Source organism: Vicia villosa, linkage group LG1 (genome assembly GCF_029867415.1).
Source record: "Vicia villosa cultivar HV-30 ecotype Madison, WI linkage group LG1, Vvil1.0, whole genome shotgun sequence".
Classification (NCBI taxonomy): Eukaryota; Viridiplantae; Streptophyta; class Magnoliopsida; order Fabales; family Fabaceae; genus Vicia; species Vicia villosa.
Window position 1 is genome coordinate 232,492,667 of NC_081180.1, and position 26,525 is coordinate 232,519,191.

A 26,525-nucleotide genomic window follows, 5' to 3' on the forward strand; every position below is an offset into this window, starting at 1 on the left:
TAGAAAAGTGACGCCACGTGTAGGTGTTTTATTTTATTTTTTTATAATTGATGTGCATGTTTTATTTTGATCTTGATAAGAAAATGAACATAAATTACTAAAAAAGGGAATCTGTGTCTGGAATATATATTCATTATTACTATTATTGGTACGACGATGATGGGTAAAAATGTAAAATTGAACTTATCTGTTTTGTTGTACACTGGCACGTGTAGCACGTGTACCCAACTTTGTCATTTGTCACGGTAATGTTATGCTATTGTTGGTTTTGGTAAAGACAAAATTGAGGGGAATGAAAAGATAATGGATTTTATTATATTAAATTATTATAATATAGTTGCATTAAATAAGTATTTAAAGTATAGTGGAAAAATTTACTATTGTTTGTTAGTAACTGTTGAATGTTCAAACTTAGGGTTGAGTAACTTTCTTTACCCAAACAAGAAATTAATTTCCTTTTATGCGATTGAATGAACGAATAAATAACCTCGTAAATTAGCAACTGGTAGCTCTCGTGAATACGAGTGGGTTATAGTAGTAATAAATAATATTAAAAAATCTCTGCCAAAAAACATATTGAGAATATGTAAATAAATTATGTTTAAAATAGAAAAAGACAATGTAAAAATTTGTGAAAAAATAACTATTATTTTTTTTATGAACAACTGTGATTTTTGTCATTGTCTTTTGTTTGAATGATAATTGAATTTGAGGTCCTACAACACATGTCATCTGTGTACTTGAATGGAAATGTTATTTTAAAGTCTGTACATGCATGTGAGCGGTCATGTTTAAAGCCTGAAGCATTGCTTCTCTTCTAGTGCTGAAATTGAACACACATTTTGCTTCAACCATGCAATGCAACAGGTTTTGAAATTTCAAGCAAGCTATTCATATTTAAAAGAAGTGGTTTTTTCATTCATTCACTCAATCAATTTGTATTTGTTTATGTAATCGTGAAAAGCAATTGAGGTAGTAACATTGAGAAAATACTGTAGACAAATTGGTCCTCAAAATAGTTCCGTATTTTTTCTATACAACACATTCCTGAAAATGTAATAGTTCCTCTTTTTAGATACATTGAATAAATAATGTATTTGGACAATATGTTGTCTAGATATATTATTTATTCAATGTATTTAAAAAAAAATCTTTTCTTATTATAATTAGGACCGGAGGTAGTATATCATTCAAAATAGTCCATCGGTTAACTTTTACCGTTAGAGACAGTGGCGGAGCCAGAAATTTTAGATAGCCTGGGCAAAAGATTTACCCCACTAATTATCCATCTGTTTTAGTTTTTACACTCTATTTTTTATTAATTTTGCCCATAGTTTTGTCTAAAAATCGACTATTAAGTTAGAGGAGTACAAAGAAAATAGGGGTTGAGCCCGGGATTGAGCCCGGGCGTGTGCCCGGGCTAGCTGGGCTCTAGAACCGCCCCTGGTTAGAGACATTGATGTGACATGTTGAGTGGACGTGTCACATTGCATGTTGATCTCACATAAACGTCACCTCATCATGGAGTAATTTGCTTAAGAAATTTATTAAATTTGTTGAAGGTAAGGGTGTGCATAGTTGGTTATTTTCAAAAACCAAACCATAACCATTTTAAAACCATTTAAATGGTTTGGATCTATAACTATAACCACATTTTAATCAAAATTGGTTATAAAACCGGTTATAAATTTGGTTATGATTATATAACCGGTTTTTTAAAAAAATCCAATTTTAAAAATTATTTTTTTCGATTTTTAAAAAAAAAAATTATTTTGAGAATTAAAATATTTGGATTTGGATATTAACCGGATTATAACCAAATCAAAAATAATTTAACCGGTTAATAACCATTTAATTATATCCGGATTATATGAACGGATAACCAAATCATTAATAACTAAACCGATTAATAACCATTCAAATATATCCGGATATTTAAAAATGGTTTAGGTTTGGTTATGGATTTGGGCATCACAACCGGATATTTTGCACACCCCTAGTTGAAGGTTGCACGGAATCGTACTTATTATAAGAGAATTTTTAAAATTAATTTAATTAATATATATATATATATATATATATATATATATATATATATATATATCTATATATATATATATATATATATATATATATATATATATATATATATAAAAGACAGAATCAAATAATACTAAGGTGTCAAACTTAATAACATGACATTTCTGATATCTCTTTACCTCATGTCTGTATAATAAAATTCACCGTTGAATTGAAAGTTATTATCATATAGATCACGCTTGTAAAATTTCACATCAATCAAAAATTATTTGTTATGTTAAAGAGAATGATCAAAACTAACGGTTTTCATGAAGTTTTGTAAGACGTTAGTTTTTATGCATCTTGTTGACATGTCTGATGATTTCCGATTGATGTTAAATTTTATACACATGATCTATATGATAATAGTTTTCAATCCAACGGTGGATTTTAGTATACGTACATGGAGTGAAGAGTTATCAAATGTGTCGTGTTACTAATTTTTATTGAATTACAATATTGAAGAATAAGGATTGTTATTACTGAAGGTGATAATATAAATTGAATTACAATATGTATTTATATACAACTAAGTAACTTGTATACTAACAAATCCTAACTCTAACTAACTTGGGTTTTGGCTACAATTTGGATTATATTACAACATATCCACTTATAATCTAAGTTGTCAAACAAATTAACCATAGTTGATCTAAAGTATTTATGATTTCTTTCCCAAAGTAAAGAATATGTCGATCTTTAGTCATTTGGTGAAAATTTCGGTTAATTGGGCTTCACTCGAGCAATGTCTAAATTCAAGTTCACCTTGGTTTACCTTCCATGCAAAATTGGATTCTTTGCAAGATTAATGACTAACTTGTTGTCGATCTACAGCACCAGAGATTTTTTCACTTCGACCTTCATCTCTTCCAGCATAGATCTGGTCTAAATTGCTTGACATGGAGCATGGGATCCTGCTATATATTCAACCTCACACGATGAAAATGCCAACACAGGTTGCTTTCTCGAGCACCATGAGATTAGGGCACTAAATACTTGAAAAAAATAACCAGTTAGGCTTATTTGATCTTCCTTATCTCCATGCCAATCAACATCTGAATAGCAAGTAATCGTAGCGTCTTTTCTTTTAGAATCTCATGGAAATAGAATTCCACAATTTATTAATCCTTTTAAATATCTCGGGATTCTTCTAGTAGCCTTCATGTGTGACACCCTTGGTTCACTCATGTATTTGGTCCCCAATCCAACTGAGAACTCTATATCAGGTCGACTATTGCACACATATCTTTGAATTGATAATGTTTTATCTCCGATCGATCATGATTCTGAACTTAAAAACGAGATTGGTTGGTTGTTCTCACATATGACATAAATATTATGATATAGAAATCAAGTGTACAATGGTTCTTGTAGACCATCAAATGATGATTGTGTTTGGTCAGAATCTCCATCGTCTGTCCTGGTTGAGGGGTGTACATGTTAACACTTTGAAGATCAAGTCAATGATGACCATAAGTGTGAGTTCAAGTTCAATATATTGCATTTTAGATATTTTTTGTTAGTTATTGTACATAAAAAAGTAACAAAGTTAAAGATGCATCCTCCAGGGTTTGAACCATGTTACATAAGAACATTTTTAATGGAGGTATCATAAATGAATTTAGAGATGATTGTGAATTCTTTTCACAAGAGGAACCTTTGGTAACAAAATAAATTGTATAGAATTTGTTAAGATGTAGTAGCAGAACAAGAGAGACTCACCTTCATCAAGTGTATTATTAAAAGTTAATTTATTTATCTTAAGGTTCAGTCTTTTCCCCTTTTGTTCATCTCGGTAATGTCTCTGTTTTGGACTTTTAAACTGCGTTGAAGTGCTAGAGATCTAATTATCACGCATTGTGTGACGACCCGATTTTATTAGTTCTTTTATTATTTATTTTATTAGGTGTTTATTTTATTATTTATTATTTTGTGTGATAAATTGATTATTTGGTGTGTTTTGTATTATTTGAATATGTGTGATATTTGGATAATTAGATAGAAGTGATAATATTAATAAATTAGCTAATGGGCCTAATTAATTAGAAAGAGTAGTTGGATGGGTTAAACCCAATATCACAAAATAGAGTTAGTAGAGATTTGTGAGAGAAAACCTAATTACAAGAAAAAGAGAGAAAGATAGAAATAAGAGAAAAGAGACTAAAGAGTAGAGAAGAGAGAAAGAGGGGAATCTTGAAGAAGAAGGACAAAAGATTCAAGGTAAGGGTTAGAATCCAAATGACTATAAGTAGTATGATTGGGTAATGTTGGTGGGTTCTATAATATGCATGATTTGGTATGGGTAGGTTACTAGATTCTTGAGTTTTGAATTAGAATTGGTATGATGATCCATAAATGTGTATGTTCTAACTTGTATTCTTGATTCTATATGAGATTCTATGAGTGGGTAAGTGAATAACATATGATTTAGTGTATGTATGTTGAATTTGAGAAAAACCTAACTTTTGAGATTGTGTAGAATCCAAAAATTAATGTTTGAAACATGTTTTGATACTAGTAAGCGATGCATACATGTTATGTTGATGATATGAAACATTTGATTATTGATAGAGAAGGTTTAGGGCTTTGAAATGAGGTTGAAATTGACTTTAGAAACATAAAAATCTATTTTTTTTGTTCTGGTACAGTGGTAACCGGTTACCAGTATATGGATAACTGGTTACTACTTGAAAAATAGCATTTCTGGACATTTTAGGAGGGTGTAATCGGTTACGGTTCTGAGGATAACCGGTTACCGCTGTTTGGACAGATTTTTCTTGAAACTTAAAATGTCATAACTTTTAACCGTAAGTCCAAATTGAGTGATGTTTAAAGTGTTGGAAAGCTAACACAATGAACTATATTATGATAGAATAAAATGAGTTATTTTACGTATAATTCTAGTTTCCATGTATTTATGAAAGTTAGACATTTTGTTGATGTGTTAACGATTTCCCGTTTTGATGATAAGCTTGATGTGAATGATGTTCTTGGTGATGAATGTGAATTATATGTGGGTAATTCATGGAATTGTATATTCCTTATAATCTATAATGATTATGATCAATTTAGAATTGTTAGAACTATGTATTGGATATCTTAAATGCACACTTAATTAAATATGACATTTATGTATATGTGAGACATGTATGTCGTGATTAAGCATGGAATTGGAATGACATGGATGTATTCGTTGTAAGTATGAAGTGTGCCTAAGAGGGGGGTGAATTAGGTTCTTAAAAATTTTATTGGTTTTTGGTGATATGTGAATTATTTTTCTGGTTTATGGTAAAGTTATGGAAAGAGTAAAAAGCAGAAAAATAAATGACACGGCGATATATCCTGGTTCCCCTCACAGTCCGAGAGTACTTCAGTCTCCTTTCAAACACGAAAGAGATTTTACTAGTGTAGGCAACTTACAAAAGCCTATACAATCCACAAGAACAATTCCCTTATGATTGACCAACAAATGATCAAGAGAACAATCCTCTCCTTGATCAAACCAAATGATTAAGAGAACAATTCTCTCTTTAATCAAGCAACCCTTGTCTCCAACAATCTTGAATGACAAGTCAACAATAATCAGCAAATCTGAATATTTGTTTAAGTAAGAAAGTATATGAATATTGTATCTATCTATAAGAAAGATCTTCCCTTCCAAGCAAGCAGTTATCAATGATAGTATAGTTGTTTACCCATAAAAGTGGTAAACAAGCGCTAGTTTCCTTTTTAAAGGTTACTTTTGCGGAATCAACTAGAATACTCCAGGACTAATTGCTTTATTTTGTTATGTTATGTGTATCTGGTTTGTATTAAATGCAACAGTAACTTTAAAATAAAAGTAAACACTGAAATTAAAGGCTTTAAAGTAAATCAAAGCAATAAAAAAGCAGTAAATGTGCACTGAAAGATGAGATATAACGTAAAATGATTGCATTAATTAAACTGGTACGCATACGTACATTCCAAAGTTGCACTCGTTACTCATTTTTGCACAGAGATTTGAGTTTACTTGTGTTTATGTAGAAAATGCGGACCTCTAACTATTCCTATGGAACTTGCTTAAATAGTAAAAATAAAATAACTACTACTAACGGTCGACTGGTTATCAGTCAACACGTGTCTTCGACATGCAAGATCTTCAATTGTGAGACCTCCACGCGTCCTGTAAGAACTGCCAGAAAACTGCTTGAAACTGCCTCTTAACTTCTAATACCTCTCGACTTCCACTTCAGTTTCTGCAGCAAAATTCTTAAGTCTTCGCATACTTCTGATCGAACGCTGAAGCCTCTGATCATCTTTCTAGTCGAACAGCTTCGACTACTAAGCATTACTTAGTCGAACCACTTCGACCCAAATGGCAATGTAATTATTTAATTGAGGCCCAATTACCAATTTAGGGCCTTTTTACCAAATTGAGGCCCAATTACCAATTTTGAGCCCCAGTTGCCCATTTGTTGGTAAGTCGAAAACCTAGGGTAACAAATTGCCCCCCAAGCGACTTCTTTCGACTGACTTTAGGAAAGAGAAAAGATGGCGTTTCAGTTCTTTCTTGGGTTTCGACTTTTGTTACTTCCCATTACGCCATGATTACGTTTCATTTTCCCAGGCACTAATTATTACCTAAACACTAGGTTAGTGGGCTATAACTGCTCCCACTTTCTGAATCCAGTTTTCAAAGCGTTTCTTTGACATGACTTTTGATTTTACAACTTTTTTTTTTCACGATTTCTAGTGACGTCACCACCAGCTTATATATATGTACAGCTTCTTTCTCCTTTTTCTTTCTTTCTCCTCGTTCTACTTCTCTTCTCAAACGTTTCAGAAAGAACCATCTCTTTTCCTCTAACCTTTACCCATTTTCTTCTTCTCCTTTTATACACAACAATGGCAGCTACGACCACCAACACCACTGTGTACGATACGGGTGCGAACCCTTTAGGGTTTATTATGTCTCGTGAGGAAGAAGAACAAGGCTTAGATTTCATTCCTCAACCCAACCTTACTGAGGCCAAAGCCATCATTTGGCAAAACCAGATGTTAATCCCTTTTCAGATTACTGATAAATTAATGGCTTTTTTAGGGCCATTACCAGACCACCGTTACCACCCAGAGCAAACCACTGGTTTCTTTCCTTGCTTCTAAACCACCATGCCTGTAGCTTTCGACAAATCACGTGTCCTCGATTTGAAGTTTATGTATCCTTCGCTTAGGGTTTTCCGTTCGACTCCAGCTCCTGGCAACAAGGAATACTTGGCTTGGCTTAACAAAGTTCAAGCGAAAAAACAACAAAGATGGGAGGAATTGGGCATCTTCGACGTCATACAATTATCCCGGACTGGTCATAGAGTTTTTCCCCCCATGCTACTTGCTTCGATCTTCTTCTGGGAAGGTTCGACTAACACCTTCCACCTGAAGGATAGAAAAACACTTAGAAAGGGAGGGTTTGAATAAGTGTAGTCTAAAAACTTGAACGATAAAAACAATATGCACAGTTATTTTTATCCTGGTTCGTTGTTAACTAAACTACTCCAGTCCACCCCCACGGAGTGATTTACCTCACCTGAGGATTTAATCCACTAATCGCAACAGATTACAATGGTTTTCCACTTAGTCCGCGACTAAGTCTTCTAGAGTATCCTGATCACAACCTGATCACTCCAGGAACAAATTCTTAGACACAAGCTAAGACTTTCTTAGAGTATCCTGACCACCACGTGATCACTCTAATTACAACTGCTTAGACACAAGCTAAGACTTCCTAGAGTATCCTGATCAACACTTGATCACTCTAGTTACTTACAAATTAATGTAATTAATTCTAAGAGTATTACAAATGCTTCTGAAAAGCTATAATCACAACAGTGATATTTCTCTTAACGTTTAAGCTTAATCTCACTAATATATTACAACAGCAATGTAGTGAGCTTTGATGAAGATGAAGTTTCTGAGCTTTGAATTTGAACAGCGTTTCAGCAAGTTAATTGTTAGCAAATCGTCAACCTTGCTTCTCATCAGAACTTCATATTTATAGGCGTTTGAGAAGATGACCGTTGGGCGCATTTAATGCTTTGCGTGTTCCGTACAGCTTTGCATTTAATGTTTCACGCTTTTGTCAACTACCTCGAGCCTTGTTCACGCTGTGTCTACTGACGTTGCCTTTAATAGCTTCCAACGTTCCTTTTGTCAGTCAGCGTAGCCTGCCACCTGTACTTTCTTCTGATCTGATGTTTGTGAATTAAATATTTGAATATCATCAGAGTCAAACAGCTTGGTGCATAGCATCTTCTTGTCTTCTGACCTTGAAGTGCTTCTGAGCGTGATACCATGAGAACTTCAGTGCTTCTGCTTCTGATCTCAAGTTCTTCTGATGCTTTCATAGACCCATGTTCTGATTCTGCCTTGACCATCTTCTGATGTCTTGCCAGACCATGTTCTGATGTTGCATGTTGAACCTTCTGAGACAAAGCTTCTGAGCGCTGATTTGTGCATACTCTTTATATATTTCCTGAAAGGGAAATTGCAATGTATTAGAGTACCACATTATCTCACACAAAATTCATATCCTTGTTATCATCAAAACTAAGAATATTGATCAGAACAAATCTTGTTCTAACAATCTCCCCCTTTTTGATGATGACAAAAACATATATAAACGATATGAATTTGCGATCAGAAAGAGCAGACGGCTAAAGATAAATTACACAGCTATAGCATAAGCATGTGAATATGTCTCCCCCTGAGATTAACAATCTCCCTCTGAGATGAATAATCCCCCCTGAAATAAATACTCGAAGAACTTTAATAATAAAAGACTTCCCTGATTATTTCGGTAGAGACGATCATATAAGCTTCTGTCTTCTGATAATTCATAGCTTCTGACTTCTGCTTCCATTGGACAGCTTCAGAACTTGAATTTCTTTAGATCCCTAGAACACTCACAGCTTCTGATTCCTGCTTCCATTTAGGACAGCTTCAGAACTTGAATTTCTTTGATCTTCAGAACATTCACAGCTTCTGATTCCTGCTTCCATTTAGGACAGCTTCAGAACTTGAATTTCTTTGATCTTCAGAACATTCACAGCTTCTGATTCATGCTTCCATTTAGGACAGCTTCAGAACTTGAGTTTTCTGGATCTTTAGAACATTCACAGCTTCTGATTTCTGCTTCCCTCGGATAGCTTCAGAGCTTTGAATTTCTTCTTACATCACTTCATGCTAGATTGTATCAGAACATTGTTGAATGTACCAGAGCATCATCAGAGCATCTCTACATCCTGAAATGTTACAGAACAAAACTAAACGACAAAAGTCAGCATGAATGAGTTAGAACATAAAATGTGTATCAGAACACAAAATATGTATCAGAGCCATATAAGCCATATAGAATATATCAGATCCAATAGACAATGTATCAGAGCAAATAGACAATGATTTGGATCATATTCTATTATCAGAATTTCTGATCATTCTTCCTTCTTGCTTCTGATTCTGAAGCTTCCTAGCACTCAGCTTGCTTCAAGAATCCAAGAGCTTGATTCATTTTGTTGCTTCTTATGTTGATCTTGAATCTTTGATTCCTGCAACAACACAACTTAAAAACATAGAACTTTGCAAGTTCTGTTAGTAAAGCAACTGATTAAATCAAATCATTTATCACATATTTCTCCCCCTTTTTGTCATATCATCAAAAACATAAAAGATTCAGATAAAAACAAAAAGAAACACACGGAAGAAAAAGGATGATTTTCATTGAAGTTCAAATAGACAAGTACAGAAGTTCACACAGAGAAGGAATAAATAGAGGGAAAAAGAAGAGGGAAACGTTCGAGGAATATAAAAAAGAAAAGAAGGACAATAAAAGAAATGATGAATGGCATTTAATGTAACATGACGTGAAGAGAGATAATAATGACAAAAGACGAGATTTGCACAGTTACCTAAGTAGACGTCCCCTCAACTGCACGCACGCTTGTCCAGAAATAGTGAACACGTGTTTACCATCTGGATAGCCAGTTACAGCTGTTTTGCTTTTAAAGAGATTCTGAATCAACTTAGACAATGAAACGTTAGTAATAACTGAATCACAATTTCTAATTGATTTCAATCAGAACTTCTTAAAAAAAATCCAATTTCATTTCAGAAGATACTCATACATAAGATCTTCTCATCTTCTCATTCTGGGCATAAGTCCATACTGATATTCTTCAGAATGAACTTAAACCTATCTTCAGCAAGAGGTTTTGTAAAGATATCAGCCCATTGATGGTCTGTATCCACAAAGTTTAAAGATATAACACCCTTCTGAATATAGTCCCTTATGAAATGATGTTTAATCTCAATATGTTTAGCTTTTGAATGTAAAATAGGATTCTTAGATAAACATATAGCAGAAGTATTATCACAGAAAATAGGAATGTTACTCTCATATATCTGATAATCTTCCAGCTGACTTCTCATCCAGAGCATTTGTGTGCTACAACCAGCAGCAACAACATATTCTGCTTCTGTTGTTGAGAGGGCAATAGTAGCTTGCTTCTTGCTGTACCATGAGATCAGATGACTTCCAAGAAATTGACAACTTCCAGAAGTGCTCTTTCTTTCTATTCTATCTCCAGCATAGTCAGCATCACAGAATCCTACTAAGTTGTAATCTTTAGATCTTCTGTAAACTAAACCAACATTAGTAGTACCTTTCAGATACCTTAGAATTCTCTTAACCGCTGTTAAATGAGATTCTCTTGGATCTGATTGGAATCGAGCACACAAACAAACACTAAAGAGAATGTCAGGTCTAGAAGCAGTTAGATATAGAAGAGATCCAATCATACCTCTGTACAACTTCTGATCTACCTTCTTACTTACCTCATCCTTACCCAGTACACATGTTGGATGCATAGGAGTTTTGGCTTCTTTGCTTTCAGAAAGATTAAACTTCTTCAAAAGTTCTTTCACATACTTCGTTTGATGAACATAGGTTCCATCTGAAGTTTGGTTGATTTGAATCCCAAGGAAATACTTGAGTTCTCCCATCATGCTCATTTCAAATTCAGCCTGCATAGACTCAGCAAACTCCTTTCCAAGTGTAGCATTAGATGTTCCAAAGATAATATCATCAACATATATTTGACAAATTAAAATATCCTTTTTAAATGTTTTACAAAAGAGAGTAGTGTCCACTTTTCCTCTAGTGAAATCATTTTCCAGAAGGAAAGAACTCAAACGTTCATACCAAGCTCTGGGAGCTTGTTTCAATCCGTATAATGATTTCTTTAATTTGAAAACATGATTTGGAGACATGGAGTCTTCAAAACCAGGAGGTTGGTGAACATAAACTTCTTCATCTATATAACCATTTAAGAAGGCACTCTTGACATCCATCTGATAAAGAGTGATGTTGTGTTGAGTGGCAAAAGAAATTAATAGACGAATAGATTCTAACCTGGCCACTGGTGCAAAGGTTTCTGTATAATCAATCCCTTCTTGTTGACTATAACCCTGAGCAACCAGTCTGGCTTTGTTTCTTACCACTTCACCTTTCTCACTTAGCTTGTTTCTGAAAACCCACTTAGTACCGATGATGTTAAATCCTTTTGGTCTAGGAACCAAGTCCCATACATCATTCCTTGTAAACTGATTTAGTTCTTCTTGCATGGCAATTATCCAGTCTGGATCTTCTAGAGCTTGATCAACAGAAGTTGGCTCGATCAAAGAAACAAGACCTAATTGGCATTCTGCATTGTTCTTAAGGAATGCCCTTGTTCTGATGGGATCATCTTTCTTTCCAAGGATCACATCTTCTGAATGAGCTGAGGCAAGTCTAGGTGATCTTCTGATAGTTGGTTCTTCAGAAATCCTAAGATTCTCTAAAGATGCAGCAACTTGATCTTCTGATCCATTGCTTCTGAGACTGCCAGCTTCTGCAGCTTTGCTTCTTGATTCTTCAACTTCTGATATATCAATATCAAAATCTGCAAAACTCTCAAACTGCTTTAGTTTTTCAAGACCAAGCTTATCATCAAACCTGATATTGATTGATTCTTCTACAATCAATGTTTCAGTATTGTATACTCTGTAGCCTTTAGAGCGTTCAGAATATCCAAGCATGAAACATTTTTGTGCTTTGGAATCAAACTTACCAAGATGATCTTTAGTATTCAGAATAAAACATACACATCCAAAAGGATGGAAATATGAAATGTTGGGCTTTCTGTTCTTCCACAATTCATAAGGAGTCTTATTTAGAATAGGTCTGATAGAGATTCTATTCTGAATATAGCACGCAGTGTTTATTGCTTCTGCGCAGAAATGCTTAGCCATATTGGTTTCATTGATCATGGTTCTGGCCATTTCTTGTAGAGTCCTATTCTTTCGCTCTACAACTCCATTTTGCTGTGGAGTTCTAGGACAAGAGAAATCATGGGCAATACCATTTTCTTTGAAGAACTCCTCAAAGAATTTGTTCTCAAATTCACCACCATGATCACTTCTGACCTTTATGATTTTACACTCTTTCTCAGATTGAATCTGAGTGCAGAATTCAAAGAACACTGAATGAGACTCATCCTTGTGTTTCAAGAACTTTACCCAAGTCCAGCGGCTATAATTATCAACGATGACTAATCCATATTTCTTCCCTCTGACAGATGCTGTTTTGACTAGGCCAAACAGATCAATGTGCAAGAGTTCTAACGGCCTTGAGGTAGAAACAACATTCTTAGACTTGAATGCAGGTCTGGAGAACTTGCCCTTCTGACATGTTTCACAAAGAGCATCTGATTTGTATTTCAGATTTGGGAGTCCTCTGACTAGATTTAGTTTGTTAATCTGAGAAATCTTTCTCAAACTAGCATGACCTAATCTTCTGTGCCAGACCCATTGCTCTTCAGAAACAGACATAAGACAAGTCACCTTCTGCTTCTCAAGATCAAAAAGATCAATCTTATAAATGTTGTTCTTCCTCTTGCCTATAAATAGGATTGAGCCATCCTTCTGACTTACAGCCTTGCAAGACTTTTAATTGAAGATTATATCATAACCATTGTCACTTAATTGACTTATGGACAATAAGTTATGCGTTAATCCTTCTACAAGAAGTACATTAGTTATGGAAGGAGAGTTACCAAGACTTATGGTTCCAGAGCCAATGATTTTGCCCTTCTGATCTCCTCCAAACTTGACTTCTCCACCTGGTTTAAGCACCAGGTCTTGGAATGTAGACCTTCTTCCCGTCATGTGTCGCGAGCACCCAGAGTCCAGGTACCATGACATTTTGCTTTCTGTCCTCTTTGCCGCCAAGGATATCTGCAACAGAAATTATCTTCTCCTTAGGTACCCACAATTTCTTAGGTCCTTTCTAGTTAGTTCTCCTCAAGTTCTGATTGAACTTGGGTTTAGCAAAATATTTAACAGGAGGAACAATATGATACTTCTTATTCTGAGTTCCATGATATTTCTTAGGTTGTGTCACATGCTTCTTGGTGTGTGTTATGTGAAAACTTTGTGCATGTGATGTGTGCTTAATATCATGGGAGTGGCCAAATTTAAATTGGTTATACAGAGGCTTGTATGATATTTTCATATCATCCACAGATTCAAGCTTGTATGGGATTTCACCCTCATAACCAATGCCAACTCTCTTGTTCCCAGACACAGCATATATCATAGAAGCTAGCTGACTTCTGCCAATACTTCTAGATAAGAACTTCCTGAAACTTAAATCATATTCTTTCAGAATATGATTCAGACTGGGAGTGGATTTTTCTGAATCAGAAGGAGATCCAACATTATTGGATAATTTTAAAACTTTTTCTTTTAATTCAGAATTTTCCAACTCAAGCTTCTTAGTTTCAAATTCAAATTGCTTTTTCAGCTTTTTGTATTTGATACTAAGATGAGCTTTTAATTCAAGAAGCTCTGTTAGACTGGAAACTAACTCTTCTTTAGATAGTTCAGAAAATACCTCTTCAGAATCTGATTCTGATGTAGATTCTGATCCATCATCTTCTGTCGCCATCAGCGCAAAGTTTGCCTGCTCTCCTTCAGAGTCTGATCCTGATTCTGATTCAGAATCATCCCATGCTGCCATAAGACCTTTCTTCTTATGAAACTTCTTCTTGGGATTCTCCTTCTGAAGTTTCGGACACTCATTCTTGTAATGTCCAGGCTCATTGCACTCATAGCAGACAACCTTCTTCTTGTCAGATCTTCTGTCACCAGAAGATTCTCCATGTTCAAATCTCTTTGAACTTATGAAGCCTCTGAACTTCCTTTGCTTGCTCTTCCAGAGTTGGTTCACCCTTCTGGAGATCATGGACAGTTCATCTTCTTCTTCAGATTCTGATTCTTCAGGATCTTCTTCTCTAGCCTGAAAAGCGTTAGTGCATTTTTTAATATTGGATTTTAATGCAATAGACTTACCTTTCTTCTGAGGTTCATTAGCGTCAAGTTCAATCTCATGACTCCTCAGGGCACTGATCAGCTCTTCCAAAGAAACTTCATTCAGATTCTTCGCAATCTTGAATGCAGTCACCATTGGGCCCCATCTTCTGGGCAAACTTCTGATGATCTTCTTTACATGATCAGCCTTGGTGTAGCCTTTGTCGAGAACTCTCAATCCAGCAGTCAGAGTTTGAAATCTTGAAAACATCTTTTCAATGTCTTCATCATCCTCCATCTTGAAGGCTTCATACTTCTGGATTAGAGCAAGAGCTTTAGTCTCCTTGACTTGAGCATTTCCTTCATGAGTCATTTTCAAGGACTCATATATGTCATGGGCCGTTTCCCTGTTAGATATCTTCTCATACTCAGCATGAGAGATAGTATTCAGCAAAACAGTCCTGCATTTGTGATGATTTTTGAAATCTTTCTTTTGATCATCAGTCATTTCGCTTCTCGTGAGCCTTACACCAGTAGCTTTAACAGGATGTTTGTAACCATCCAACAGAAGATCCCATAGATCAGCATCTAGACCAAGAAAGTAACTTTCCATTTTATCTTTCCAGTATTCAAAGTTTTCACCATCAAATACTGGTGGTCTAGTATAACCATTGTTACCATTGTATTGCTCAGCAGAGCCAGATGTAGATGCAGTTGGATTTGATTGAGATTCACCAGCCATCTTTTACTGAAGCGTTTTTCTCTTCCTGAATCTTTTCTAAACACGGTTAAGTGCTTGCACCTTAGAACCGGCGCTCTGATGCCAATTGAAGGATAGAAAAACACTTAGAAAGGGGGGGTTTGAATAAGTGTAGTCTAAAAACTTGAACGATAAAAACAATATGCACAGTTATTTTTATCCTGGTTCGTTGTTAACTAAACTACTCCAGTCCACCCCCACGGAGTGATTTACCTCACCTGAGGATTTAATCCACTAATCGCAACAGATTACAATGGTTTTCCACTTAGTCCGCGACTAAGTCTTCTAGAGTATCCTGATCACAACCTGATCACTCCAGGAACAAATGCTTAGACACAAGCTAAGACTTTCTTAGAGTATCCTGACCACCACGTGATCACTCTAATTACAACTGCTTAGACACAAGCTAAGACTTCCTAGAGTATCCTGATCAACACTTGATCACTCTAGTTACTTACAAATTAATGTAATCAATTCTAAGAGTATTACAAATGCTTCTGAAAAGCTATAATCACAACAGTGATATTTCTCTTAACGTTTAAGCTTAATCTCACTAATATATTACAACAGCAATGTAGTGAGCTTTGATGAAGATGAAGTTTCTGAGCTTTGAATTTGAACAGCGTTTCAGCAAGTTAATTGTTAGCAAATCGTCAACCTTGCTTCTCATCAGAACTTCATATTTATAGGCGTTTGAGAAGATGACCGTTGGGCGCATTTAATGCTTTGCGTGTTCCGTACAGCTTTGCATTTAATGTTTCACGCTTTTGTCAACTACCTCGAGCCTTGTTCACGCTGTGTCTACTGACGTTGCCTTTAATAGCTTCCAACGTTCCTTTTGTCAGTCAGCGTAGCCTGCCACCTGTACTTTCTTCTGATCTGATGTTTGTGAATAAAATATTTGAATATCATCAGAGTCAAACAGCTTGGTGCATAGCATCTTCTTGTCTTCTGACCTTGAAGTGCTTCTGAGCGTGATACCATGAGAACTTCAGTGCTTCTGCTTCTGATCTCAAGTTCTTCTGATGCTTTCATAGACCCATGTTCTGATTCTGCCTTGACCATCTTCTGATGTCTTGCCAGACCATGTTCTGATGTTGCATGCTGAACCTTCTGAGACAAAGCTTCTGAGCGCTGATTTGTGCATACTCTTTATATATTTCCTGAAAGGGAAATTGCAATGTATTAGAGTACCACATTATCTCACACAAAATTCATATCCTTGTTATCATCAAAACTAAGAATATTGATCAGAACAAATCTTGTTCTAACACCACCTTCCTTGTGGAATGATGACTCCCACTCTCTTCGACGTGGCTGCCATCACAGGGCTTTCGCCATTGGGTGAAATCTTCGACCCAACTCTTCCCACAGAAATGAATTTCAATTTCACCAACGCTACCATCACCAAGTATATGCAAGATCATTATGACAAGTCGACAGAAGAAGTTTCTGACGAAGAGCATGTTGCCTTCCTCACCTACTGGCTCTCATATTATCTGTTTTGTCCAGGATCAGTTCAGATTGCTAAAGCTTACATACCTTTGGCTATTCAGATTCATGAAGGTCGAATGGTCTCTTTAGGTAAGCTGCTCCTAGCTTATCTCTATCATACCTTAGGTATAGCATCTTTAAGGATCAAACGCCTGCATGAGACTCCAAAACAACTCTCTCTGTCGGGACCTTATTGGCTCTTACAACACTGGTTGAATGCCACCTTCGAGTCACATATAGGTTATACTGTTTCCAGATCCATTTTAGAGGTCATGTATGACCGGAGGGTCGAAGGCATCAAGCTTGCCTTTCAAACTCCTCAAGATGAGTCTAACAAACCCAACCTCCTTAAATATGTGAGGTTGTTTTCTGAATGTAAAACATTTATTGCTTCCATGGCCCCTTTCTCCAACCGATGCTTTGGGCCAACTTGGTTCAAAGCTATTTTTCCTAGGAATACTCCTACTCTTCGAGCTCAATTAAATGCTATTTGGGCTGCCTTTCTAACCCCAACACTACTTTCTCATCGTATTGAGTCGACTAGTAAGTGCTATGGGTTTGTGGGTTATCAACCAAACTTGGTCTCTCGACAATTTGGTTTGAGCCAGATGCTGCCCAAGAGCTTATATTCCCATGATGGTGATATTTGTTACTCTGGTCGACCGTTCACAGCCCGTCAACACCTCGACTGCTTGAAGTTTCATAACAAACAATCCTTGGAACATCCCACCTTCACTTTCCAAAACTCCTATTTTACAACCAAAGAATTCAATGAATGGTGGTCTGAATATTATCAACTGTTTGATGGGGACTCTTTCGTCAAGAAGCTGAACACTGCATTTGACGTACTGGAGGATCAACTTACTATAAGTAAGTTTTTTATGTCTGCCTTCGTTTTCTTTTCATTGTCAACAATAATATTCTAATATCAATTTTAGACCTTTCAGGGCCTGATCTTACTAATCAAAACGAAGCTCCTACTCCTAAACCAGGTCGAAAGCGCCCCAGCACGTCGAGCAACACCACCATCAAGAAAAACAAAACTGTTAGAAAGGTACTTAACTTGATCTTTAATCTTGTCAAATCTACCTTAACATTCATTAATTGTTATCTTTCCTTTTCAGCTGGTAGTTCCTACTGAATCAGACGAAACTACATCTCCACCAAATCAGGAAAGTGAGATCTTTTCACGACCCCCGCCTCTGACTCCCCCAAAAAGACGAAAAGTTGTAAAGGACATTCCCAAAGTGGTTGTCAAACCTCAAACAGCTCCAACAATTTCTTCATCTCAAATTCTTACTGAGGTAGCTTAGCATTTTTCTCCCACATATCTTTTTCGATATCTCTGTTTTCTAACATGTTTCTTGAATAGAGTGCACCGACTGTCGACCACACTCAGGAGAAAGTTGTCGAAGTTGCTGAGAAAACTGCTGAAGCCACTCCTAACTCCAATCCTTTTAGCCCTCAAAGGACTGACGCTTTTGGAAGCAACACTGATTCGGCTAACACTCCAGGTCGAAGTCGAACAGATCCTCAGGACAAACCCATCGTCGAACAATCATCTGCCATAAAAAATACTGAAGATGTTCCTCGACCAGAACCCAATGCAGCTTCTTAGTCAAGACCACATTCTATTGCTGATGATACTAATTCCAACAGTTCTCTTAGTCAGGAAGAAATTCTGGACTTGAAGAAGACTAATCCTGTGGAGGCTCTCTTTCGACTTCAAAAGCTGCGACCAAGTTCTTTTGAGATTCCTGCTCAATCGACCAATCCTGATGCTGAGATTGATGCTTCCCTTGTCGAAGCTATATGCCGACTGAAAGCCCATCTGGATGAACCTGAGTTTCTCGTTGTTCTTGAGAGTTCTGAACATCTTGGTGGAGAAATTCGCAAAATCCTAGATTTATTGATCAAAGCTTCTCTTCCACCAGTTGTTGTTCAATTTTTCTTTGATTTTGAGGCGTACTTCGACCAACTTTGGAGGGACCTTATGACGAAGAAGAACATTACCTTTCAGGCAAAGAACAAAGAGCGTGAACTGGAGAGAGAATGGGACGCCAGTGCAGCTTCGACCAAAAAGGTTTGAAGAATTTCAGGAGAAAACTTTAAAGTTTTCTGATAAGCAGGGAGAGATCGACAATAAGATTGCTGATTACAAAGCTCAAATTGATGAACTCAACAAAAAGATTCAACATCTTGAGCAAGAGAAAATCAGTTTGGCTCAAACTGAAGAAGTCCCTTCGCCTGAAATTATTAACCAAGAAGTCTTGAAAGGACTTGGTCATGGTGAGAATGCACTCAAGTTGGAAAGTAACATTCAACAGCTTAAACAAAACCTGTCTCGACTTGACTCTAAGATTGATTTTGAGTCAACCAAGTTAGCCTATTTTAGGAACAATTTCCCTGCTTTGTAATTTCGTTTTCGACTGACTGGCTATATTTTGTAATGTCTGCCAATGCTCTTTATTAAGAACTTTTTGTAATGATTGGCCAAATTTTGGCCATTTAATATAATCTCTTAGTTTTTACTCTCTTATGTGAATTTCTTGAAGCATAGGTTTATATTTTTTCAAATATTTACCATTTATCCTCAAGATTCGACCATCTGAATTTAGTTCTTCAATTTCATATGCATTGTTTGAAAACACTTGCAAAATTTTAAACGGTCCTTCCCAACTTGGGGACCATTTACCCAATAACTTATTCCTTTGATCCATGGGTAGAATAACCTTCCATACATAGTCACCTACCATGAATGTCTTCTCCTTGACTTTCTTGTTGTAAGCCTTCTCCACCTTTTCCTTTTGTCTTATTAATCCATCCAACGCTATTAGCCTCTCTTCGTTAATTCGACTAACTCATCTAACATCATATTTCAGTATTCGTCATACGAAAGACTGTTTTGTCGTTGAATTCTTGTTGACTGTAGGTGAATTTCTGCAGGCAACACAGCATCATGCCCAAATGTTAAACGAAATGGGGTAGTTTTTATTGCTTCCTTTGGTGACGTTCGACAAGCCCAAAGGATTTGGTCGAGCGTTTGATGCCAATTTCTTGGCTTTTTTCCCACATGCTTCTTTATTAAATTTATGATAACTTTATTAGCAGCTTCGACCTGACCATTTGCCTGGGCATAATATGGAGTAGATGTTAGCAATTTAAACCCTGTTTCTGCTGCAAAAGCTTGCATTTTTTGACCAACAAAAATTGTTCCTTGATCAGTAGTAATAGTTTCTGGAATCCCATATCTGTAAATAATGTGTTTTTGTATGAAACTAATCACTGCTTCTTGATCAGCATTAACTAGTGGGATTGCCTCTATCCATTTAGTAAAATAATCTATTCCTACTAAGATGAATCTTTGTTGCTTAGAAGATGCAGGTTTAATCTCTCCTATTAAATCCAAAGCCCATCCTCTAAAAGGCCAAGGTTTGATAATCACATGCAATTCACTGGCTAGAACATGTTGAATGCCTGAAAATTTCTGGCACTCTTGGCATCCTCTTGCATATTCAATACAGTCTTTTAGCATTGTTGGCCAATATAAACCTTGTCTAAACAACAACCATTTCATCTTATGGCCTGATTGATGAGCTCCACAAACACCACTATGAACTTCTGACACAGCCAAATATGCTTCAGCTTCACTTAAGCATTTCAACAACACACCCTCAGCTGTTTTCTTGTATAAATCATTTCCTAATATCACATAGTTTAGAGCTCTGTATTTAATCTTTCGATCAATTCCTCCGACTGGATTATTTAGGTAGTGGACCAATGGGTTCCTCCAATCAGCATCAGTCATATTGTCGATGGCAAAAATTTCCAAGGCATACAAATTTTCAATTTCAACATCATCATCTACCCCCTCGAATTTTGACGTCGACAATTGACCCAATTTGTCTAATACTTCATGAGTTTCTTTATTCTTGATCTCGACCATATCTTCCAACTTGTCTTTAGAAACTCTATACCCAGAAGCAATTTGTGCCAATTCATTGGCAATGTAATTGTTGGATCTTGGTACATGCAAGATCTCAACATGTTCGAAGCTTTCTAATAAGCGTATCACGATTGCATAATACATTATTAGATTTTCTTTAATGCACTTATACTCTTTTTTGATTTGTCGAATCACTAGTTCAGAATCACCTCGAATCTCAACCCGGGTTGCCCCTAAATCTATTAGGGCCTTCAAACCAGTAATCAAGGCTTCATATTCGACTTCATTATTAGAGCATACTTCTTTCATTTTATAATGGAACTTAGTTGGAAGTCCCTTAGGGGAAATAATTAGGACTCCAATGCCTGAACCATTTTTGTGACTAGAGCCATCGAAAAACAATTTCCAGTTAGTTTGCTCGACTTGATTTACAGACAATTCGACTAACCCATGGTCGACTATAAAATCAGCCACAACTTGTCCTTTCATAGCTTTTAAAGGGACGTATGTCAAGGAAAATTCAGTTAGCGCTAAGGCTCACTTACCAATTCGACTATGCAAAATTGGTTTAGACAACATATGTTTAATAATATCAAAATGAGAAGACACATACACATCAACAGGCTTTATATATTGCTTAAGTTTGTTACATGAGAAATACAAGCATAAGCATAATTTTTCAATATCATTATACCTAGTTTCAGCATCTACTAGGGTTCGACTTAGATAATATATGGCTCTTTCGACGCCATTATCATCTTCTTGGGCCAACATACTCCCAATTGTCGAGCCTGATGCAGCTATGTATAACTTCATACTTTTTGTCCTATTGGGGGGTAACAAAATAGGAGGCTTAGTTAAATAAGCTTTTATTTGGTCGAATGCCTGTTGATGTTCTTGTTCCCATTTGAATTGATCTTGGTTCTTGAGTTTCACAAGTGGTGAAAATATCTTCGTTTTGCCACTTAGATTTGAGATGAATCTCCTCAAGAAATTAATCTTCCCCAACAATGACTGGAGTTGTTTCTTTTTTTCTGGCGCCTTTAGCTCCAAGATTGCTTTCGTCTTATTTTGGTTTATCTCAATGCCTTTCTTGTGAACCACGAAGCCTAGGAAATCCCCTGCATGTACACCAAAAGCACATTTTAAAGGGTTCATTTTGAGTCCATATTTCCTCATACGTTCAAAAGATTGTCGAAGATGGTCTAAGTGACCATTTTCAGAGTTAGATTTTATTACAATATCATCAATATAAACCTGCATAAACTTGTCAATAAAATCATGAAACATGGAATTCATGGCTCGTTGGTATGTAGCTCCAGCATTTTTTAAACCAAAAGGCATTACCACCCATTCATAAGTTCCTAAAGCACCTGGGCATCGAAACGCCGTCTTAGGTACATCTTCGTCAGCTATAAAAATTTGGTTATAACCTGAATATCCATCCAATAAACTGAGATATTCAAATCCGGCTGCAGAGTCGACTAACATTTCAGCAACTGGCATGGGATATTCATCTTTAGGAGTAGCCTTATTTAAATCTCTGAAATCTATGCATACACGAAGGCTACCATTTTTCTTTATGACAGGCACTATATTAGCTAACCATTCGACATACCTCGCAGTTCGAATAAACTTGCTTTTCAGCAATCTTTCAATTTCTATTTTGATTTTTTCCATAACCTCTGGCGCAAATCTTCTAGGAAGCTGCTTGATAGGTTTCTTCCCTGGGTTTAGTGGTAGTCGATGTTCCACCACATGTCGACTTAAACCAGGCATTTCATTGTAATCCCATGCAAAACAATCTTTGTATTCTTTCAAAAGTCGAATCAACTTGGTCTTTAGGTCACTTGTAAGCCTTGTACTTACATAAGTAGGCCTTTTAATGACTCCATCACCTAAGTCAATTTCCTCAAGAGGATCTTGAGCTTGCATCCTTTTTACCGATCCTGATGGATCCATTTCGAAACCTAAAGGTTCGTCATCGTATATCCCGTCAAGTCGTTCGACTTGGTGATCGACTTCTTGATCGTTTTCATTTTTTACTATCATGGCCTCAATCGTCATATTTTTCTCTAGTTCGGCTTCTAAAGCTGTTTTTTCTTTGTTTTCGGCCAAATAGGCCGTTATTCGAGCCAGGTATTCTGACTCAGTGGTCATCGTATTTGATTGTTGTCCTCTACTCTGGAGGACTTTCATGGTTCAATGGTTCATTAGGATCTTCTTTATTCCAAATGAAACCATAATTTGGGTCTAAGTTCAGATACTTAGACACACTTTCATCAGAAGGATATACATCTTCTACTTTGTAGCAAGGAGCTACATTTGCCAAATGCTGGTCGAAGTGTCTGCGACCACTTTCAGTTTTGTAATAACTTTGGTCAGCTTCAATATTCTCCACTATACCATCTGACCTCCAAATGGCCACACGCTGATGTAAGGTAGAAGGAACTGCCCCAATACCATGGATCCATTCTCGACCCAACAGCAGTTTAAAATTTGCCTGCGATGCAATCACCATGAAGACGGTTGACCTGACAGACGAACCAACAGCTAGTTTTACTTGAATTACTCCAAGTATTCCACTTGTCTTGCCCTCATAATTTGACAGTACCATATTATGGGGTCTTAAGTCTTTGTCAGACTTTCCCACTTTCTGAAGTGAAGAATAGGGCATTAAGTTTACAGCAGCCCCACCATCGACAAACACTTTGTTTATTGGAACACCATCCACTTTCGCCCTTATGAATAAAGGCTTCAAATGATACATCATTCCTCGACCTGGCCTCTCAAACACAACCTTTTGCTCTTCTACTACCCCTTTTCCCATTACATAGTAACAGACAGGTGTTTCTTCCACATTCTCGTCAGGAAGAAAATCATCTTCGTTCTCAGATACCTCAGATACTCTGTCGAACTCTGCTGGAAGTACAGAGACAATTCCACAGTCGATTAGCAACTCATCTGACTCTATGTCAAAGTTGTCGTCGACCTCTTCGTTCGACAGTGGAGAATATTCAGGCTCTTTCCCCGTATTGAGAGCCGGAGCATCATCATCAACTAGCTCTTTGATGAGTTTCTTTCCTAGGATCATCCCAGCAGCTAATCTTTCATTTGCTATTTTAGCCTGTTCTTCAGTCAACTTCCTGTGAAAAGGTTTTGACTGAAGGTGAGAAAATCCTGCCTGCACCATTTTCGAACCTTCTTGTCCATTCTTGTGGCTTCTTTGGTAACTTCTCCACTGCGTTCGAGTCATGGGGTTCTTTCCTTTGTAGTTTGGAGATATGTAATCTTTTCTTTTAGATCCACTATCAGTCCAAGAACCTTCAGCGTTGGTTCCATTGCCTTGAATCTGCCATTCTGGACGTTTACCTCTGAAGTTAATGGGTTTCACCCATTTGTCTTCAGGGACATCCGTCTTGGGACGGAAAGTCCTTGGTTTTTCAAACATCTTCCTGTATTCTCCAGCCCTTCGACCATTGTTTTCTCCTGTATACATGAATTGACGATTCTTGCCACGACGAGGGTCGAACCTCACTTTGTTTGCAGCATCGACATTGAAAACAGCATCACACCTTGGGCATAATCCAACTTGAGAGTTGTTATTGTGGCATCTCTCAAGGAATTTCAAAAGACTCTCTTTTGGTTCAGGATAAACCATGTTCAAAACTTTGCCATCAGTAGCGCCGTTTTGCTTTCTAACGAAACCATCAGTAGTCTCGACCATCATCACATCAGCAAGCTCAGTATAGTGAGCCTCTTCGACTTGCAAAGGATCAGTATCAACTTGCATTGATGACTTTGGCTTTTCTCCAAACTGTAACCTTCCTTCTTTCAAAGCTTTTTGCACTAAATCCCTGAAAAGGACACATTGAGAAGTTTTATGACCCAAGAAATTATGAAATTTACAAAATCCTCTTTTTTTCTTTTTTTCAAGAGGAGGATTTTTAAGTCCCGGGGGGTACTATGATTTGCCCATCAGAAACCAACAAATCAAATATTTCATCACATTTTGTTATATCAAATGAATACGTTTTACTAGAAAATTTTTCATTCTTACTTTCAACCAGATTTTTATCTTTTGAAGGTTTAAGCAATTTACAGATATATGGTGGTCCTGGCTTTAATTCAGCCACGTTGACCTCTCCCTCTTCGTATTCACTGTCGCTATTAGAGTCGAACTCACTTGTAGTAACATAAGCTATTTTTTCTTTCTTATGATATTTACTAGCTCTGGCTTTTTCAGCTTTTAGCCTTTCGACCTGGCGTACTCTATCTGCCAGTTGTGCCATGTCTCTCAAATGTTGGGTGTCTAATTTCTTCCTTATGGAATAATCTAACCCACCTGCAGCCATTTCGACTAACTCATGTTCAGGAATTTGTGTAAAACATCTAGCTTTCAGTAACCTAAAACGGTTTAGATAGTCATCGACTGGTTCTGTACCCTTTCGTCTAACTCCAGCTAATTCTTTCAAGCTGATTTTCGACTGTCCCATATAAAATTGTTCATGAAACAATCGTTCTAATTGGTTCCATGAAAACAAAGATTGGGGAGATAAGGTCGTGAACCAAGTAAATGCATTTTTCGTTAAAGAACTTGGAAAATACTTCATCTTTAGATTTTCATTGTTTGCTATTTCTCCAGCCTCTGTCTGGAACCTAGCAATATGTTCGACCGTCGACTCGCCAGTCTCACCAGCAAATTTGGTGAATTTTGGGACTTTCCACCCCCTAGGCAATTCTGTTTGCCTTACATATTCTGACAACGGGGAAACGAAATTTGGTCTATGCAAACCTACATTTATTCCATTCTGAACTAAAATTTGTTCAACTACATTAGAGATATTATTGTGTCCAATATTAACATCTTGCTGGATGTTCCTAAGAACCTGGTCAGCATCTTGATGCCTTTGTACTATTCTAGGGATCTCTTGCTCAATTTGATCTCCTTGTCCTATAGGTTCGACCCCTCTCACATTCGACCCTTGAGTAGTCGAAAGGTTTGGTTGTGGGGGCGCTCCAAAGAAATCTGCAACTCTGGCCATTTGTCTCGCCAATATTTCATAACTTTGATTCGTGTTATTTATCATGGGAGTAAAAACAGTTCCCATTTGTTGAGTAAGGGCATTCACCATTTCATGATTACTTTCGTCCATTTGTTGTCGAATTGACAACATTGACGTAGTACTTAAAGATGGCAAAATCTGGTGATTATATCCTATGCCTATAGGTCGACCCCCTGGATTTGATGTGCTTGTAGCCATCATGCTGTCAGAATATAATGAAGGATTTGTGTGCAAACCTTGCATCATAGACGTGGGCATTCCAAACTGAGGGTTAAAACCTGGTGGAGGCATCATTCCATGAAACGGCGATCGTAATGGATTCAACGGTGACCGTACATTCGTTGGTGATGATACCATTATTGCTGCCGTCGATCCACCAGTATTTGTTGTTCCCACTGGGGATGAATCTGCGGCATTTTGTGGTGTTGCTCCGGTTAGAACACCTCCTTGATTTCCAGAAAGATCAGAATTATTTGTATTAACTTCAGCCATGTTAGTTAATTTCCGACCACTTCTTAATATCATACATAACTATTATACTAACAAATATAAAACAAACAGCAATTGACGTGTCCCACTGGGCGTGCCAATTTGTTTACCCAGAAAAATGGTAAACAAGCGCTAGTTTCCTTTTTAAAGGTTACTTTTGCGGAATCAACTAGAATACTCCAGGACTAATTGCTTTATTTTGTTATGTTATGTGTATCTGGTTTGTATTAAATGCAACAGTAACTTTAAAATAAAAGTAAACACTGAAATTAAAGGCTTTAAAGTAAATCAAAGCAATAAAAAAGCAGTAAAT

At 36.7% G+C, this 26,525-nt stretch overlaps 1 protein-coding gene across 1 annotated transcript; it reads right to left on the bottom strand.

The window, feature by feature from the left end:
* Positions 1 to 24,399: 24,399 nt before the first annotated feature.
* On the bottom strand, positions 24,400 to 25,813 carry LOC131623630 (uncharacterized; the record flags this gene model as incomplete). Its single annotated transcript, XM_058894639.1, has 3 exons — positions 25,048 to 25,813; positions 24,623 to 24,969; positions 24,400 to 24,582 (listed from the first exon to the last, which is right to left on the bottom strand). Coding segments are annotated over exons 1-3 (1,296 nt in total), but the record flags the coding sequence as incomplete, so codon positions are not given.
* Positions 25,814 to 26,525: the final 712 nt, after the last annotated feature.